The sequence below is a fragment of the Archocentrus centrarchus genome, chromosome 17, assembly GCF_007364275.1.
Source record: "Archocentrus centrarchus isolate MPI-CPG fArcCen1 chromosome 17, fArcCen1, whole genome shotgun sequence".
NCBI classification, from domain to species: domain Eukaryota; kingdom Metazoa; phylum Chordata; class Actinopteri; order Cichliformes; family Cichlidae; genus Archocentrus; species Archocentrus centrarchus.
Genome location: NC_044362.1, coordinates 28,503,706 through 28,518,070, shown reverse-complemented (window position 1 = coordinate 28,518,070; position 14,365 = coordinate 28,503,706). Strand labels below are relative to the sequence as shown.

The 14,365-nt window shown below is 39.5% G+C and overlaps 1 protein-coding gene across 3 annotated transcripts in view; it reads left to right on the top strand.

Moving 5' to 3' along the window:
- Positions 1-14,365, top strand: part of LOC115795488 (contactin-associated protein-like 4) — a 128,728-nt gene that overhangs the window by 105,481 nt on the left and 8,882 nt on the right. For all 3 annotated transcript variants that reach the window (XM_030751435.1, XM_030751434.1, XM_030751436.1), the window contains exons 17-21: positions 1,647-1,865; positions 5,409-5,648; positions 7,887-8,111; positions 9,667-9,800; positions 13,253-13,340. In XM_030751435.1, coding sequence (XP_030607295.1) covers positions 1,647-1,865; positions 5,409-5,648; positions 7,887-8,111; positions 9,667-9,800; positions 13,253-13,340 — 906 coding nt within the window. The remainder of the gene's footprint in view (positions 1-1,646; positions 1,866-5,408; positions 5,649-7,886; positions 8,112-9,666; positions 9,801-13,252; positions 13,341-14,365) is intronic.

The window sequence follows — 14,365 nt, the reverse complement described above, 5'->3', positions numbered from 1 at the left end:
GACTGTCTTTTATGCTCCTCTGCATTTTATTCAAAATTTCTGACATCTGTTGTTGCCAACTACAGGCCTAACAATATTAATAGTTTGCTACATATTAACTTTTGAGCCTGTTGAAAATCAATAATCATGTAATTCGCACTGGATATATATATATATATATATATATATATATATATATATATTTTTTTTTTTTTTTTTTTTTTTTTTTAACTCTGGTAATCTGTAATAGTTGTGAAGGTCTTAACACCATGCAAAACTATGTTCATTATTCATGGAGGTTTCCAGATCCCAGAGTGAATGCAGTAATTGTCTTGCTGGAGAACATCTCAAGTTTCTTGCAGAGTGCCTCAGTTTTCCACCCCCTAGAATGTCCTTTGCTGCAGTCCTTTTACTGTAACAAGCACTCCAGACTCTGCTGCGGGAAGATATCCACCTCTGGTTGTTTCAGTCCTAAAAAAAAAAAAAAATAACGAGGTGCCCTGATGTGAAAACCAAACAAAGACTACAAAAATCAGAATACCTAAAAAAAATGTGTTAAAGCTTACTTGCATGATCAGCCACACCAATAAAACTACTGACAGGTGACGTGAATTACTTTGATCAACGTGATTAATGCAATATTTTGCTGGGACACTATGAGTCCTGGTATGACTTTGACACCTGTTCAGGTCATTATTTAAAAATATCAGTGGCAGAACTTAAGTCGAAGAAGCGCAGTGGAAAATCTGCAAATGCCTGACTCGCTTTAATGATCCTGTGAAGTTTCTCGTTTAACTGTGTGTGTTTCTGTTCAAGATGCTCTAAGCAATCAGACTTTCTTCTATGTATTCAGTACACAACCTGAATTTGATTTCTCTTGTTTGTTATCCTATGAGAAGTGTTCCCAGTTTGCTTCCTTAGCAGCTTTGTTGGCTTCGATGTTTGTTGTTTTGTTGTGAGGGAGTAATTAAACTTCATTCCGTAGAGCTCTGCATCCCCGATGTCTTCTTGTTTTGTCTCCAGACACTTGAGTCAAACCTGCTTGTTAAAACTCCCGTTTCTATTCCCACTCTTGCCATTGGCAGGTTTCAAACCGACTGTTGGAGCTGTGTGGAAACATGCAGCTATGAGTGAGGATTGATTATAGCTGCGCTTGGCAAGAAACACCTGTCTTGTCAAATTAAATAGAGGTTTCAACAAAGCTGTACAATTCTCATTAATTGAGATGTAGTGAATGTGCATTGCTTGCATAAATTAAATGCTGATGTTGGGTCTGCCACTTTCTGTCTTCACAAGGAGCGGCGACTGAAGACTTCAGGGTTTTCTCGACAGCAGCAGCGATGAATAGGCATTGTTTCAAACAAAAGTTGGACTCATTATTTTCAAACTTTTGTGTCTTTAAGTTTCTAAACTGGAAGATTTTTTTTTTTTTTTGCACTAGGCATTATTGTACCGCTACAGTTAAAGCACTGCATGGTCACAATGATTTACTTTGATTATTAAAATCTATTTTTTGACAGTGCCAGACAGCAGAATAACTTAATAAGATGTCTGATTAAACGGTCTTCCATGACGAGATATCAATTTTCATACTTCCCCTCACTGTTTACTCTATCATCTACATTATTTACCCTTTGCCACTCACGCTGTCCATTTTCCTTTTTCAGCCTCCACTCAGGTGGTTTTCTCCTTTGATGTTGGTAACGGCCCGCTGGAGGTTCGCGTGGAGTCGAGCGTCCCGCTGAATGACAACCGGTGGCATCGAGTCCGAGCCGAGCGAAACGTGAAGGAGGCGTCGCTTCAGCTGGATGAACTTCCTGTCGCCACGCAGGAGGCGCCTGCGGACGGACACTTCCACCTGCAGCTCAACAGCCAGCTGTTCATAGGTGAGCAGCGATGTTTTTGATATTCAGAATAAAATGTCCTCGAGGTAAAAATATGTTATATATTTTGCAGATTCATACTCTCCATGTATAAACATGACTCATTCTTTGTCATGTTCTGGTTGATTCAAGGCCATTTCTTCTGGTTTGAAATCAGCCTCGATCTCCATCTCTGTGGGGAACTGACTTCCAGACACACTTGTCTCATTTTTGGGATCTCAGTGTTCTCTGCAAATGTCAGCTTCATAAAATGAAAGAAGAACTTTTAGTCACATTAGTCTTTTTTGTGCATCTTTCTGCAGTCTAACACATTGTTTCTTTCTGAGGTTCCCATCAGACAAGATTCTATAAAACATTAACGAGTACGCTGCTTGTTTATTGAGGCATTTGGTACAGAACAGTTTATTCAGGAACCATCTGGATCCAGTCGTTTGAATCAGAGAGTACGCTGCTATCAGATGTTTCAGGTCATGCTTATTTACCATGTATCACAGACAAGGCGAAGAACAGACAATGAAAAATAAAGAATTAAAGAGCACCCTAATTAAAAAGTGAATATTGTTTATGTTTACAGCTGTGATTTCTCACTTAAACCCACAAAAAAGTCTGATAAATATGTTGAATGAATCATAAACATTTAAAAAACTGAAATCTAAATGGTTTCCTCTCAGTCTTCTGCTTCACTGCCATGACACATTACTGCAGAAATCTTTATTAGAGAAGTATCAAACTTGGCCTGTGTGTCAAATCAGCTGCATGATTGATGATTTACAAGCAGACTTGTTAACAAATTTTAAAAAATGTAATAGATTGATCAATACTCAATACAGTCAATATGCAGGACAGTAAGCATTTTCTTTATGTAGGATGTTAAACATTGTGCAGCAGTAACTTAATCTGCTGCTGTTGCTGAAACCCGTGTCTGTTCAGCTGTATTGGATATAAAAGGTGCAGCATGTGCACATTTATTCTTTGGGTCTTCTGCTGCCTCTTCATTCACAGAGCTACAGCATAAACCAGTGACATCTAACAGACAGTATAATTAGGAGGCCGGATCTCCTCAAACGTGTTGGAAAAGGAACACTAACAAAGTGCTAAAGTGTTATTGGCTAAATGCCCTCTCTGTTGAGTTCCGGTGTGCTGAGACAATGGTTTTTGACCACTGAATAAGCGTGCATCAAGGAGCAGTGCTGTAATATAGAGTGTGGTGCAGATGTTCTTAATAAACTACTTAATCATGTAAATCAACAAAAAGCTTTAACTTCAAACTTCATCAGTACTTCAGCCCTGTTTATCTCAACTTCATCACTTCATTCCATTGAAATTCTCTGTTTGACCTCTGAGTCTGTTTGTAGTTCTGCAGGGACAAAAGAAAAAATGAAAATCCATTGTGTATTATCAGGTTTTATCATTCTGTAAATATTATGCATGTCACTTCATATCAGAAAATGCACACTGGAAGGAAAACAAACTACCAAACACTGATGAGATTGGATGAAGGTGGCAGCTGCAGCGGCAGGGAGATTGAGGTGAATATTGATTTGCTCAGTGTGCTTAGCCGATAATCTACTCTGAATAGCCAGCAGGTCGCCACCAGCAGCCTAAAACCATGTATGTTTACCTCTAAATTCTCGGCAAAGTACACTGCACTAAGTATGAAGGATTTGAGTGTTTGAATGAAAACATGTCGGTGTCATTTTACAGGGTGATTTGATTTTTAGTACCAGTCAAAAGTTTGGACACACTCACCCGTTCATGAGCTCAGCAAATATGCAGTCATAAGCCACAGCACTGCTGTACCCGCTAGTGTACAGCTTTTTAATAACTTATAATCATAATCCTGCCTTTGACAAGTTCCTATAAAATGTCTTTAGTTTTGTTTAGATTTATAATCCTTTTATGCCTTTTTAATAAATCAGGTCTTATCAGGTGCACTGCACAGATGTATTAGCCCATGTACTTAACTATGATTTAATAAGGCACAGAGGTGTCTTCTTTAAATTCATAAACCATAATTCCATGAACAGTGCCTTCATGAGCCTTAATTATTCCTTACACTGCTTTATAAGGCAGCAAATTGCATTGTTTCGATTAATAACCCATGTTATTGCCTCCCGTCAGCCATAGGATTGCTTTTCCATTTTTCTTTATTGCCATTTGTTGGTGTAAAATAGTTGGACGCAGCAGTTTCAACTGAAAGATTTTTGCATTCATTGAAAGCAGCATTTCACATTACTTGTTGCATTGCCTGGTTTGAATAGATAAGCTATAGTTTATTGGCGCCCTGCGTCCATAAATTTGTGTTTTGCTTCCTGTGAGTGGTGCCATGAGACACAGGAACTGTATTTCCATTTTGTTTAATAGAAAAATTAGTGTAGCTCAGTTTGATTTGCTGAAATGTTACCCCAGAACTAAATCATCTTTGTTAATCTGATTATACTTCAGATGACTTTTGTGTTGGCTTCCACCCTTTCATTTCTCTTTCAATAAAATTTTCTCTTCCATGGCTTATATCTGATATCTGATACTCCCCAGGAAATATATGTTAGGCAGTATCTGTGTGTTTTCTCACTGTCGACGCACAGATGAAGTATTTTAGTAAATTATTTCAAGTAACTGTCACTTTGAAAAGCTTTTAGGGGAAATTTACCTCTGCACTCGTGTTGCTTTTGTGATGCCTGCCCATTTCAGCCGTATACAGTTTGTGGCTTACATCAGAGGAGAGAGGGCAGTCTAGCAGAGCTCTGATTTATTGGTGTGAAAAGCTCCCGTCGCTAAACAATAGGAAGCTGTCAGCTTTGAACACGCAGAGCAAAGCTTTGCCTCATCTCTGCTCTGAGGACAATAACGATCAAATCCTGATCTTTGCAGAAACAGGAGTTTGTCAGGTTTGAACTCTGGCTGTGCCATCGCATTTGAAAGGATAGGGTGCGTGTTTGCAAAAGTGGGCATGCATTTTTGATTTTCTTCCACTGTTTGTGTGCAAGTAAGGTAAGTGTAAAAAATGAGCAAAGTAAAATGTAGTACAGGGAAGAAAATCTGCCTTCCTGCTCCCCAACCTACACATACAGACACCAAACCAGACACCCTTTCAGACAGCAATTCATCAAGGCTGCCAAACACATAGTCAGGAGGTGGAAGGATGTTATATAGACAGACTGATGAAAGTTATACCTTTAAATCAGCCAGCTTGTTGCCTCATTGTGTTTTCATCATTGTGTCATTTCATAAAAATAGTGTTGACAGTTTGAAGCCTCTGGGGAGGCAAAGGTGACATGTGGATCTGCTGCAGATGACAGGAGGAGGAGAAATAAAAACACGGAAAGAAATAGAACATACAGGCTTGTCAGCACACTTAGAATAAAACAAAGCCTGCGACAAAGAAGACAGACACAGGAATCGTTGCATCATTGTTCTGGGGGGAGCATGCTCTGTCGTTGATTACTCGTGATATTAGCAATATAAGCATTTCAACCCCTCTGGGAGAGATCTCTGCACAGAAAAGTGGAAAGTGATGATAATGCCATTTAACTTTTATGTCAACAGGAGGCACAGCATCCAGGCAGAAAGGCTTCCGGGGCTGTATCCGCTCTCTTCAGCTGAACGGTGTCACTCTGGACCTGGAGGAGAGGGCAAAGATCACACCGGGGGTTCAGCCCGGTTGCCCAGGTCACTGCAGCAGCTACGGCTCGCTCTGCCAGAACCAGGGACGCTGTGTGGAGAGAGCTAACGGCTTCCACTGTGACTGCGGCCTGTCACCGCACACTGGAGTCTTCTGCCAAACAGGTAAACACACAGTGAATCGTGTCATACTTTATAAATGTCTGTATGCTGTAAAGAAGAATCTCCTTGTTACAGACTCTTCAACTGTAACAATTGTTCTCAATCGATTATTTTATTTGCAGCCTAATTAAATAAGTACAAAGAATAAGTGGTAGAAATTTTTGTGGAGTGGAAGACAGAAAATCTGCTTTATAGATACAAAGGAGCCGAATGCCACACTGCAGTGATTTGGTAGGAACAGGACAGGCTGGACTGGCTTACATGGTGTAAACTGGAGAAATGAGGTACTGATATATTTCGCTTTTACAGAGGTTCTGTTGTGTTAAAACATTTGAAGGTTTTGAAAGACAGTCTCATTTCTGTCTCAGCAAAACTCAACAGGAAACTTATTTTTTTTAATCAGTCACAGCCATAAAACAGACGACAGCGACAGGAAGAGTTCGCATTCTGTCTGCACAGAGTGTCTGTCTTTGAAAAGCTGAAGCCATTAAAAGGTCGTGTTTTTGTCATATTTTCTTTTGACTTGAACAACATTAATGGGTCCACCTGCTCTGATGTCTCTATAGGAGACCTTTTACAAACACTTTACAACATGCTGCACAGAGCCACTTAATGTGTCTGTCCTCTTTCCTCAGCTTTACATTTAATTTCATAAGCTCTTATGTCTCACAAGCCAAGGTTAGAGCTGTGGTTATGTGTCGGCTCGTTGTTGCTGCTGGAGGAGACCGAGTCCTTCAGCCTGAGGATCAACTCTGTGTTCACATCCCTGTGAAGTCGGTTGGAACATGCAGACACTAGAGTATTTATTTATTTATTTTTGTAAATTGAACTTTAATAGGAGAAATGATCATAATAATAAAACTCAAAAGGATGGCTATACTAATAAAATAAATAGAAGTCATAAATATTCAGAGCCTCTGAGTGGATGTTTAAAGAGTAATCGTCTACATTAATCTGTATTAAAAGAATCTTTTTCCACACTTAACACTCGTTAAAGGGTAGTTAGCTACATTTGTAACATCATGAGACTATTTGTTTGATATAAATTCACTGCATTAATGATGCGTCTTCACATTGAACTTAATGTCTGGGTTCAAACATTTCATTGAGTTCAGCAGGTTAGGACTCTCTACCCTGCTTTTATTCCAGCTGCTGCCTTTCTCTGCATCTGCTTCAGCCTGTTGATGTACCACAAGTGTGGTTCACTGCTTTAATTTATTTTGGAAATAGTATTGATACAACTGTGTTTAAAACTGCAGGGAAACTTGGAGCCAAAGTTTTTAAACACTTTATGTAATTAGTATTTGTTTTACTTCTTGTGCTGCTACTTTGTATTTTGAGAACATTCTTGTGGTCTTATGAAATTTATTTTGGCTGTGTGAAATTATTTAAAAGCTGTAAAAGTATCTTATAGAGCTAAAATAATCTGCAGCAAATTAATATTGAAACAGAGAAGTAAACAGCGAAAGTCCAGTGAGGTGCCCATGTACACATTCACATGTACAGTGCTGTGCAAAAGTCTTGAGCCACCCCTCATTTCTTTATAATTTTTGCTTAGCAAAGTCCCACTTTTAAATTGTATCTTTCTTTGGTTGAATCTATGAAAAATGCAAAAGGAATAAAAGGTATTTTTTTCACCAACAAGCTAAAAACTTGGCATATCTCACCATGGGGGTGGATGGGGTTGCAGGTTGTCCTTAAAAACATTTGAAGAAACTGGACAAATGAAGGACAAAAGAAGATGTGGCAGACCGTCAAAAAAACAAAAACTATCTACAGCAGATGAACAGAATCTGAAAGTCATTTCCTTCCTTAAGAAATAGGGGGAAAAAAATTTAATTCTCACACAGCACCTGAGAGATGCATCTGGCCTTCAGCTGATCCATCCACTGTTCACCAAAACCTCATCAGAAGGTTTTGATGGAAGGGTGGCTGTCAAGAAGCCATTCTTAAGGCAGGGAAACAGGCTGAGGTATGCCAAATTACTGAAGTTGTACACTGAAAATCAGTGGCAACAAGTCTTGTAGAGTGATATATCCACACCTTTTTCTTTTTTTTCAAATTATTCTAATTGTTATATTACTCTTAGATTTATGAGGGGTTTTTTCCCCCTAGTCTCTCTTCTGTATTTTCTGCTTTGCTGATCAGAGATGATGGGTGATCTTGTTCCTCCACCTTTTGGAGGGAGATGGCAATGTCAAGCAGGCAGATATCATCAAGATTCCTTTCCCTTTTTTCCAGAGGTGTCAGCCAGCTTCAAGTCAGGAACATCTGTCAGCTACACCTTCAAGGAGCCCTATGAGCTGAGCAGGAACAGCAGCACTCTGCCATCCTCCATCTACTCCGACCTGACGCTCAGAGGAGAGAACGTCTCCCTGAGCTTCAGGACGAACCAGAGTCCAGCTCTGCTTCTCTATGTCAGCTCCTACTACAGAGAATACCTGGCCATTCTCATCAATAAGCATGGTGAGGAGGACACCAGACTTTCTAAATTACACAGTGGGGAAAGAAAAAAAAAAAAGTGATTTTTCAAAGGGTTTTTTTTTTTGTTTTTTTTTTACACCTGATGACAAATTTAAGGGTAAGGGTACCTTGCATTTCATTTCTCCTTCCATTTGTTCTCCTCCATGTCTTTTTCATCTCCTGTTAGGTCTGCTTTCCTCCGGGTCCTTCAGACCAGAGGTTGTTATTTATGAGACTCTTCCTTGTTTGCCTCTTGCTCCTTTCACCCTCCGAACATCTTTTTCCAATTCATTCTGTCTTGTTAATGATCTGAACTTTTCCTTAGATCCTTAAATTTCACTTCTTCACAACACTTTCAAACCTAAAACAAAAAAATAGTGTGGGAGAAATAGTCAAAAAAGAAAGGCTTTCATAATTCTCCTCACCTCTTACACTCATTCTTTCCAGATATCAAGCTCTACCCTCTCCTGCTTCTTCTCCTCTCTCTGTTCCTCCTCCTCTGCAGCTTTACAAGATAACAGAATCTGTCAGATCTTTCCTCTCTCTGGATCCCCCGTCCCCATCACCCTCTACTGCCTTTTAATCCATCCAGCTGGACTGGCTATTATGTTTTGTGTTTGAAGAAGTGCTGCAGGAATAAGAATTTAGGTGGCAAGTCAGCGTGTTTCTGAATAAAACGGCTGAACACTCACTAAAATTTTGTGTCAAATAATCATGTCGTGGCTTGTGAGAGTTGCAACAGAGGCACTTTGAATTTGGAATGGCATTTTTCAGCATTCAGTAGTCTAATAAAATTGGCACTTTGTTGCTAGATTAGCTGTAAATGGATTTTTTTCTGGTGCTAATGCTCTGCTGTCTATCGGCTTCCTCTGAGTTATTCCAGCCTCGTCCTGACCGTGGAGTCGACAGGTAAATGTGCTTAAAAGTGTCTAGTGAAATCCTTAAGAGCTTTCTCTTGTTCCACTTATTTCTTTTGGCCCTTTGCTACACTTAAACCTTCTTCAGCCAAAACACAGATATTCATTGTTAATCACTTAAGTCTTGCTTTCAAGAATTTATGCATAAACCGTGTTATCAGAAACAGTAGCTCAGTGAATGAGCTTTAATGCATCGAGTAATTATTCCTTTTTGGTAAACACACCTAATTAAAAGGTGAATCAAAATCATGAAATGTTTCTTAAGGGATTATTTATAATTGAAAAATATTATACCGATAATATGCATACGTTTGAAGGACAATGTATAATTTCATATCCTTCGTTTTAATCTTCAAAGCCCAAAGAAATAGCGTTGCTTTCCATAAATCCGCTCCTAATGCTCTGTATATTAAGAAAATTAATTAGATTTGGAGTTTTGTTATTGACAGGGAATTACCTCTTAATCCTCTTAAAATGGAAAGCTTTATTAACTCAGTGATGAAGCTGAAAGATGAGAATCTAAGGTTACAAAAAAAACATTCTTAAGAAAAGTAAAGGTTGTATAAGAAGACATGGATGTTTTCATCAATCAAAAAAAAAAAAAGTTTAATGTGGGAAAACTGTGTGTTTGTGTGCTGAAGATAAGCTGGAGGTGAGATACAAGCTGGACAGCAACAGAGATGCTGAAGTGCTGAGGAGCAAAGTGAGGAGCCTGGCCAATGGACAGCTGCACACTGTTACCATCAGGAGGCTGACAGAGTCTGTGTCTGTGCAGGTAAAAAAAAACACACATTTAAAACATATAGTTTAGCTCACGTACAGTATGCAGCATACAATATAATACGTGACATAACTTCAAAAGCAGGGATTCTGCACGAGCGAGCACAGACTTGCGTGTGAGACGAGATGCTTCTCACTAACGATGCTGCCCATTCGCCTTTGGCAGCTCTGAAGTGACAGCACAGGGTAATCTCTTTTTAGCCATTTCAAAATAAAAGTTTTTTTTTTCCACCACCAGATGGAGACAAAACGTAATATGATCTGATTATTTTATTATTATTAGATTATTTTAAAGATTATCTAAATGTTTTACAGTTCCTGCCTGAACATCTGTTGTTTTAGATCTGCCATTGTGCTCTCGTTGTCAGTCAGTACTGTTTACTAAAACCCATCTTTCTTAAACCTGCTGTTTTTTGTGGTCCATAGACTTCCATAGAAATGTAAATGTGCTCCCTCTTGCAGCCTCAAACACGTATTTATGTTGGTTTTAATTCAGCTTCAAGGTGAAGACCCCAAAAACAAATAAACAAAGAGTCTTCTTCTGAAGACTTCCATCTGTATGCTGTTTCAAATGTGGCGCACAGCTTTTATTTGTCACCGACACAATGACCTTTAAGCATTGACACCTGAGGTTCCCTTCTTGTTGTAGTCTGGTTAACTTTAATAACACAGCTGTACAAAGGCTCCTTCCTTTACTTCCTTCACCATTAATCAAAACATGCAGAATAATCCTGAAACCGCTGACCTTAAATGAATAATATTGCAGTTTCCCCACAAACACAAGACACATTTGGTGATTTAAAATGATTTGTGTCCCCACCTCTGCCGGTTCTCAGTTGTCTTTTAATGAACTTCTTTTCAGTTCAATCCAGTCACATCATATCGTTTCAGCAAGGCTCACAACATTTCCAAATGGGAAGAAATGACCGCTGTGTTAACTTAGTTGGAGGACTTGTAATGAAGCTGCAGTTATTACTGCAGAGCTGTGGAGGGGTGGCAGGAATTAACCGCACACTAAAACAGCTGCAGATGAAATATGGATTGTCTTCAAAATATCTGAATCTCATGAGCGTTAACATCTTGTTAACAAGAGCCTCAGATGATAGATGAGGTAAACTTAATCTAACTGGGAGTCAGCAGCCTGAATGTCTCTATAATTATCAACACTCTGAGATGAAATATAAGGTGACCTCGTCTTGATGCAGTTTGTCAAGACTCCAGTGAAATATGAGTCGCATCTCATCTTACCAGTTTCCATCAGCTTGAATCATTACATTGTTACAACATGCTTCGGGAACATCAGGTGACCTTCATCGATTGTCACCCAGCTGTTTCCTGATGGCCAGCAGCATACACTCTCCAAAGTGGTCTCACAGTTGAACACCATCATATCTTCTCCCCTGAGCAGATGAAAAATGAATCACTAAATCTCCCTGGGCTACTAATACATCATGCCCGCTCTTTCTGTGCTCTTATCAGAGGGGCCAGTGTTTAGTTTCCTTCAGGTTTACTGACTCACTCCATTAGATCTTTAAAATAATATATCAAAGTTTTTCAGAGACAGCAACATAAAGTTCTGGACTTATCATTGTTCCTTGTTTTTTACACACTGCACCTAATTGAGACAGCAAAGGAGAATTTCCTGTTAAACAGAAACAATTCAGGTTATAATATGTGAAAACCTGTTGTTAAAGCTATATGAGCTTACCTTATTTTTATATTAGCAGAACAAGCAAATGTGTTAGTAAAGTACACTATATTGCCAAAAGTATTTGCTTGTCTGCCTTCAGGTGGATATGAACTTTAGTGACATCCCATTCTTAATCCACAGGGTTTAATATAATGTCAGCCCACCCTTTGCAGCTAAAACAGTTTCAACTCTTGTGAGAAGGCTTTCCACAGGTTTAGGAGTGTTTATGGGAATTTTTGACCATTCTTCCATTTGTGAGGTCAGACACTGATGTTGGATAAGAAGGCCTGGTTCACAGTCTCTGCTCTAATTCATCCCAAAGGTGTTCCGTCGGGTTGAGGTCAGGACTGTGCAGGCCAGTCAAATTCTTCCACACCAAACTGGCTCATCTGTGTCTTTATGGACCTGCTTTTTGCACTGGTGTGCAGTCATGTTGGAGCAGGAAGGGGCCATCCCCAAACTGTTCCCACAAAGTTGGGAGCATGAAATTGTCCAAAATGTCTTGGTACGCTGAAGCTTTAAGAGTTCCTTTTACTGGAACTGAGGGGCCGAGCCCAACTCCTGGAGAACAACCTCACACCATAATCTACACTTGGGTCAGTGCAGACAGAGAAGTACCTTTCTCCTGGCAATTACCAAACCCAGACTCATCCATTGGATTGCCAGACAGAGAAGCGTGATTCATCACTCCAGAAACACGTCTCCACTGCTCTAGGGTCCAGTAGCAGCGTGCTTTACACTACACCACTGCACTTGGCACTTTGCACTTGGTGGTGGAAGGCTTGAATACAGCTGCTCAGCCATGTAAACCCACTGAAATTCCATTGAAGCTCTCTGCACACTGTTCTTGAGCTAATCCTCTGCATTAAGTTTGGAGGTCTGTAGCTACTGGCTCTGCAGAAAGTCTAAGCAAAGTTGCCCAGTCCTCTGTCTCCCCACCTGCCTCCTTCAGCACTTTTGGGGGAACACCAGGGATAGGTGTCTTGGGTCTGTCCTGGAGCCTCCTCTTAGTAGGACATGCCTGAATACTTTTTCCATTCCTGCTAATAAATCTTGTAAATACACCCCGCGGGTCCTTTAAGGTAGCGAAGATTAACGGTATGACTTCAAGTAAATGTTACTTCAAACAGCCGATGCCTTATTAAAGTAATCATCATTTATAACTCAGACCTACAAAAGTATGTTTTTTTTTAATGGAAACTTGTGATTTTGGTTAGGTTTTCCTTTTCACAGACACACAGTGAGATACTCTCTGTGGAGCAGCCCTAATTAAAATAATCTCCAGTGGAGAATTTCACTCTGGATGACTGTTTTTCACTGCAAGTTTGGACTGTATTTCTCACTTTGAGCTGGTGAGATAAAGGGAAAGCTGAACAGTTAAAAAAAAAAAAAGTCAAATTTGAAAGGAATGGAGCTCCAGATTCAGATCGCCACAGACTGAAAAAGTAATGACTGGCATGAAAGTAAAACTCACTGAGAATTTTAATTTGATCTTATTCCACTTCCAGCTGTTTATTCCCAAGTTGATGCACTTTCAACTTTCAGTTATCTTATTCTTCTAGTATTTCAAAAACTTTCCTTTTATTAATTTATCATCAGTTTGTGTCCAAATGTCTTAATTTGTGTTTTTTTGGTACTTTTGTTGCCTTTAATTTACCATTTATTGTATTATATTTTACAAATTTAAGACTGAACGAATGTCCATTTCTTATAGTTTAACCGGCACTGATGAAATATATTTTTGTGTTCGTTTTCAGATTGATCAAAATGCCAGAGAGCACTTCAACCTGACGTCTGATGGGGAATTTAATGCCATCAAGTCACTGGTGTTGGGCAGAGTGCACGGTGAGTAAGGAGAAGCACTCAGATTCACACTCATTTGATAACAGCTCTTAAATATTTGCTGTCTGGCTCTCAGCATGAGCCTGGCGTGGAACCAGAGCTGTTAGCAGGATATTTTCGTTAGAGTGATGAGTGCTTCGTAATGTTGAGTCAAGATGTAAATAAAAGGTATTTTTAAGTAGGTTTTTTGTGTTTACATGAACTTAATTCTTTTTTGTGGTTGAGTTGAAGACTCTGCAGCCTTTAAAATGAAAAAGATTTTCATTCCTAAGAGGAAGAAAGGAACATTTCTAAAGGAATGTCATGTTATCTGCAAATATGATACTACGTATTCATACAAAAAATATTTTTGGATAGTTGTAACCAATCTCATTGTGCATTCTGTATAATGACGATAAGGGCATTCTATTCTACTATTCTAATTTATTTTATTTAAACCTAATTTATTTTATTTAAACCTTAAGAACAATTTCTTATTTACAACTGTGGCCTGGGAATAGGGCTGGATTTAATCTGTCTGGATAAATCTGAACTGTATCATGCAAAGAACTGGCATGGATGCACATTAGTTATTAGTCTTCATAAATTGAGCCATCCATCCATTTTCTGCCACTTTTCCGGGCCCAGGTCGTAGAGGCAGCAGTTTAAGCAGAGAAGCCCAGACCCCTCCCACTCCCCAGCCACTTCCTCCAGCTCATCCAGGAGAACACTGAAGTGTTCCCAGACCAGCCAAAAGACTTAACCTCCCCAGTGTGTCCTAGGCCTGCCCCATGGGCCTCCTCCCCATAGGACATGCCTGGAACACCTCGACCAGGAGGCATCCTAATTAGAAGTCTGAACCAAACTTCTTTTGATGTGGAGAAGTAGCGGCTCTACTCTGGGTCCCTCTCGAATAAGCCGGCTGTCTTTTTTTTTTTTTTTTTTTTGCAAAAGCAACTAGCAAAGTGAACCTCCCTGGAAGTCTCATTCTAACTACTTGAATATGCCTCTTACACATAGCCTTTAAATAGGAAGCAGCTGTGTTTTGC